Below are 6,000 nucleotides of genomic sequence, written 5' to 3'. Positions count from 1 at the left end.
CACGTCTGTTGTTGTGGTCCAGCATCATATTGGGAGGAGAGCATCGGAGAATATCTGCTGCGCTCCTGCAAGGATCTGGAGATACGAGACCAAACAACATCACTGACAAGAGGATACTTTCCAACCACACCACTGAGATGAGAAATGGATTACTGATACACTAAACCCACATGGATCAGGTGGCAGAAATGCGTGAAAATCCACAGGTGAAAAAACTGATTTGCTGATTTGTGATTTCTCGCATCAGATTCGGTGAACAGAAGCTGGTAAGGTAACAGAGAGGGATTGAAGGATATGGCCATATTCTGGATATCGTTACTCTTGCAAGTAGGATTTGTTATTGGATCAAATTATAGATATGTGGAACACGATCGGGACCTAAAAGCGAAGCTGCCCATTTATAATACGAAGAATAACCAGCATCTCCGGAAGCCCCATTCGGGTTTAGCGCAGAAGATCGAGGAGCAGGTACCCCGAGTGGTGACTGCGTTTCTGCACACGGGGGATTCCTCCACCTTAGAACACGCCAATTGCTCCAGGAGATATGAGCTGGCGTTGTTGCGGGGAAGGACGCACGGAGAAGCGCATCACTCCATGCGCAGCGTGCTGGACACGGTCCTTCACGCCACGAACTTCCTAAACATGATCCTACAAGCCAACAGGTCCAGAGACCATAGCCCCAGACGTGACATGGAGTGGTATCAGGCTCTGGTCAGGAGTATCCTTGTTGGAGACCTCAAGATCCATCGATCCATGGTCACCGTGGGCGCAGAATCCGAACCCGAAGGGCCACATGTTTACCTCCAGGCCACACGGGCAGGTGGAGAGATCATCCTCCAGGATTTATCCAGCAATGCCCACCGTATGTTAAAAAACAGAACGGCAGATACCGAGTGGTACCATGAGCATAAAAATAAAAAGAAGACCCATCTCCAAAAGCGTGTGCTAAGTCAAGATTTTGCGTCTGTGCACAACGGAGAAAGTTATATTACCGACAAAACTCAGATTCATTGGTCAGCTCCGTATTTGGAATGTGAAAATGGAAATTTCATTCCCAGATGGCTCTTGACATTGTCTGCTGGCTTCTATGGCCTCAAACCCAACCGGAGTCCTGACTTCAGGTAACATGTCAGTGTGGATTTGCATTACAGGATACACTTTTGATGCATTGTATTTTTGTCTGGTTTTCCTGAAATATTTCTTTAATCAAGATCAATTTAGGCTACTTTCGAAGCAAAATGACATAAGGTAGTTTGCCTTGTTTTCAGATAAATCTTATAAAATTGAGTAACTTTTTTTTGTACTTAGAAACGCTATTTGCCACTGGGTGATGAAAAAACAACTCGATTCAGCAACAAAGTAAATTTTTCTTACCGCTTTGGAATTGTTTTTTTATATCTTGTTTTAAGCATAAATACCAAATTTGGTTAGAGTTCTCAGAAAAGAAGAGGTAGACCTAAATTAAGTAATTTATTCTTGTTTTAAACATGCTTAGAAATTTCTACTGGAAAATAAGACAAAAATGCACAATCAATTTTTTTTTCAGTGCAACAGTATAAAATAGGGAAGCAATTGTACAGCCTCTTAACGAAAATGAGCTTTTTTTTGGTAGCAAAAAAAATAAGTATATCAAGACTGAAATATATAATTCTTTATATTGAAAATTGATAGAGGAACATAATTTGCATGAAAGAAATTTTAACAGTGTTGTTTTGATTTCAATATAGTGTACAGCAGACCTAGAGGCAATAGTAATTGGTCAAAATTTGTCAATTTATGCGAATACATTTGAGACCGCAAGATGCTTTTTTGAGCAACAAATTAAAATAATGATTATTCAAAATAACCAATTCAGAAAAGGGTGCTTCATTTCCTGTTCATTTCAATCACATATGGCATTTCCTATCATCACAAGTATTCTATAAACAAATGAATCTCCGTTGTGATTGGATTAGTCAATGCAAGCCCATGCACCGACATTATACATAACAAATCAATTTGCCAACAATGTGTTTTATGGGGGTTCTTTAGCCCCTGCTACAAGTTCTTTAGCCCCTGCTTTAGCCCCTGCTTTTTACCCCAAATACTATCCTTTCACTTTCTGGACAGTTATTCTCTTTTGATTTAAAGGAATATTCTGGGTCTAATACAAGTTAAACTCAATCGACCGCATTCATGGCATAATATTGATTACCACATAACATTATTTTGACTTCTTACAGTGAGACACTTACAATGTAAGTGAATGGGGTCCAATCTGTAAATGTTAAAATAGTGACTGTTTTAAAAGTATAGACACAAGACAAACTTTATGTGTGATAACATGATCTTTTCCGTTTAAATGTTGTTGCCATGATGATGTGACGACATTACACCCTAAACCCTAAAACAACCATAAAAACACAGATTTAACAACTTTACAGCTTGAATAACACACAAGTTTAAACAGAAGAAGTAATGTATGTGCTTTTATTCATTCATGAGCTACACATTTCTGTCTTTAAACCCTAAAAAATTTGGCCCCATTCCCTTCCATTGTAAGGGAGGTGGGGGAGGGGGTACAATGATCCTCGAGTCTATTCAAAGATGTTTAATGCTGAAGCTAAAGCAAGAGGAATAGAGATGCTTCTGTTTCCTGTCGACTAATTAATCCCACAGGTACCACCACCAGCCAGAATTGTTCTGTGCATGCTGCAACTGGTCCTTTACCATAAAGTTCTTGAAGTGCAGCATTTATGATGTGATTGATGTAACTGTAACTTAAGCATAGTTGGTTATGATAGGTTTATCATAGCCTCAAGTTTTAATGCTACAGTGAGACTGTATTATTGACCTTGGTTTGTATCATATAGCTAAATGATGATTGCCTACAAATATCTGGACACTGTCATCTTCCAACTCTCCAGTCGATTGTCTAAACGAGGAAATCCATAGGAAGACGGTGTCTCTCTGGGTTTGTTCGGTAGTTATACTGTAATTTGTAACCTCTCTGTGCAGGTCGATATTTGGCAAGGGCTTTCACTTATGATTGCTCACATCCCCAGGATAATGAATTCCCAAACACTTGCTGTCTTTGCCGTGAAGTTAGAGCCATCCTGTTGTCTTTAGGCCCACTCTTTGTCTTTACCATCTACACATATTTATAAAGGGGCAATGGTGCTGGGGGAAAGGAGTGGTCTAATGCAATGACTTCAGCCTTCACTACCAGTATCCCTTTCAGTCAATACCACAATGAATAAATAATGAAAGATGTACAACAGAAACTAGAGGCACCTCTCCTGCATCTGGAGACATTTTTAGATTAATGTTGTGTATCGGGATTTTAGATTTAGACCTTGTTATCATGGCAGACAGACTGACATTTATAAACCTAAATGCCTTGGTATCTGGTGAAAAATTAATTACATCTAGTTGAGTCTTTCTTTAGTTTGACATGTCCCATTGTCTGGTGTACCAAGAGCAAATAGACATGTTTGTCTCACTTATGATGAACAGTAAATAGATTTGTACATATTTTGAAAAAAATGTGACGCTTGTCCCTGCAAAACTTGCATCCACAATGTGTTCTGGGTGATTGCCACTGCATTGCTGAACAGTTGTTAAGGTGTTCTGAGTGGGTTGTAGCACATTGTAATTCAGTTGCTAGGATGTTCTGGGGGATTGTTAGTGCTGTGCTCTAGGTCAGGGGTTCCCAACTTTTTTGACAGCTGAACCCCTTTAACCTAAATGATTCACATGAAGTACCTTTCATTTGTCTAATTCTTGTTACATTTGAATGAAACTTTATTACATCATCTTGATCAACATACTGTTATCATACAGAAATGGTTTAGGGTCTTTCAAAAATCCCTCAACCAAGACCAAAATGATCAATTGTAACTCTTCCTAGAGGTTTCAAGCTATATTCACCAAACTTGGCACAGACCTTTAGACTGTTCAGACTTGGGTTGTTTTGTCTTTTGTTACTGGTCGGACTTACTGTTTTCCCGTAATGGATAATCAAAAATAAAATAATCCCATAGACTTAAATTGATTGTTAAGAATGTTAAGACTCTGTAAAAGAATGTTCATGATTTAAAAATGTTCATGATTTCAAACACGAACTGTCAAATCTAGCTAACTAACTAACTAACTAACTAGATTAGAACACATTAGCAATGCCTAGCAACCAGCAGAAACATCCTACCAACCAGTTAGTAATGCACTTTCTGACTGTCTGTATAACCTTTAAATTTAAAACCTTTTTAAGGCTTTGTAAATCCTACATAAAAGTTTGTTTTGACAAACATATCCAATGTAGTTACAATTATTTTAATTTAACTCACCATAAGCATTTTGATCCCAATCCAAGGTTACGCTACAAATACATTTGTAAAATGTCCTCCATGGTCTATCTTTATCAGTAGTTTAGTGAATAAGAGGCAGGGTTTTGTGCTGAAATACCATGTGCAGCATAACTGTTTCCTAAATTCACCCCTTATTATGTAAAGCAAGTGAACTGCTGTTTGCTTTCTTTAAATTATTCTTAAATTACCACATGCTTTTTTGTCTTTAATTCATCCCTGGTCAGGTGAGAAAAAGTGAGGGTAGGTTGGGGAGCAACTTGAACTCTATTAAAGCTGTTCTGTCAGCTGGGGTCCTCTGGGGATACAGAAGTCCACAGTGTGCACAAGCCCCCTTACAGCCCATGGGACGCTGCCCTGGAAATAGACCAATTACAGAGACACGGGTAGTCTTAAAGAGCCACTACAGCAATTCTGTCCTCTGTAATATAATGCTACAGAAGCCTACACATCTAGTTGACCATCGACTATTGGCATATGCCTGGTCTACAACACAGCTTATTCAGGCCAAGAACTGCCCAAGTAGACAGGATGACATTATTTGACCAACCACAATGTGTTTTGTTTTTATGTGGCATTTAGGGGCATCTGAAATAGAAAACAAAAACTGAATAAACTCTCTACTAATGGTTGTACAGCCAAAGAACTGAGCAGAAATGTTTGTAGATTTGTAATCAGAGTTTCACTGATTATTTCATGTGGCAGAAGATTAAAAAACACTGAAGTAAAATTCACGCAAATTTGCCAGTATGTGAATACTGTTTCATACTGATCTTGATCTTTACCCTCCTGCTAAGTCAGTCTGTACTTAGTAGAGTTGGGGTATTCGAGGTTGGACTGACTCGAGTCCGAGTCACAAGTCCAATTTTAATGGACTTGGACTTGCCATGGACTCTGATGTATTTTTATACTGACTTGACTCGAACTCAAGCCTTTGTCCAGCCAAGTCCATGACATTTGTGATGCAATGAAAAAAATAAAAAATAAAACAGAAATTAATGAACACATCTCTGTCAGCATGCAGCTGTATTAGCCCTTGAAGTCATAGATATACCCAGAGTTCTTTCACTGTGTTTAAGCAAACACACACACACATTGTGTTTCCATGTTTTATGGGGACTTTCCATAGACATAATGGTTTTTATACTGTACAAACTTTATATTCTATCCCATAAACCTAACCCTACCCCTAAACCTAACCCTCACAGAAAACTTTCTGCATTTTTACCTTTTCAAAAAACATAATTTAGTATGATTTATAAGCTGTTTTCCTCATGGGGACCGACAAAATGTCCCCACAAGGTCAAAAATTTCGGGTTTTACTATCCTTATGGGGACATTTGGTCCCCACAAAGTGATAAATACACGCTCACACACACACACACACACACACACACACACACACACATAAAAACGTGCACATTCACCCTCATCAGTCAACCAATATGCTTGAATGTTATTACAGAGACTACTGTATAACATCGAGGTGTCTGGCACAACGAAAACATAAAGACTGCATGTATCCAATGTAACAGAAACTAAACATACCTAAAATCATTTCTGCAGAGCTACACACCCACTAGAAGCTTGCGTTCGGCTAAGAAACGTCGCCTTGTTGTACCAACACAAAGAGGCACCAAACACTTTCCCAGACACT

At 38.8% G+C, this 6,000-nt stretch overlaps 1 protein-coding gene across 1 annotated transcript in view; it reads left to right on the top strand.

Moving 5' to 3' along the window:
• Positions 1–294: 294 nt before the first annotated feature.
• The window catches only part of LOC127634790 (probable G-protein coupled receptor 158), a 222,415-nt gene continuing 216,709 nt past the window's right edge, over positions 295–6,000 (top strand). The window contains exon 1 of the mRNA XM_052114473.1: positions 295–1,121. Coding sequence (XP_051970433.1) covers positions 295–1,121 — 827 coding nt within the window. The remainder of the gene's footprint in view (positions 1,122–6,000) is intronic.

Source organism: Xyrauchen texanus, chromosome 42 (genome assembly GCF_025860055.1).
Source record: "Xyrauchen texanus isolate HMW12.3.18 chromosome 42, RBS_HiC_50CHRs, whole genome shotgun sequence".
In the NCBI taxonomy this organism is placed as follows: Eukaryota; Metazoa; Chordata; class Actinopteri; order Cypriniformes; family Catostomidae; genus Xyrauchen; species Xyrauchen texanus.
This window is presented reverse-complemented; position numbering and strand designations above follow the sequence as displayed.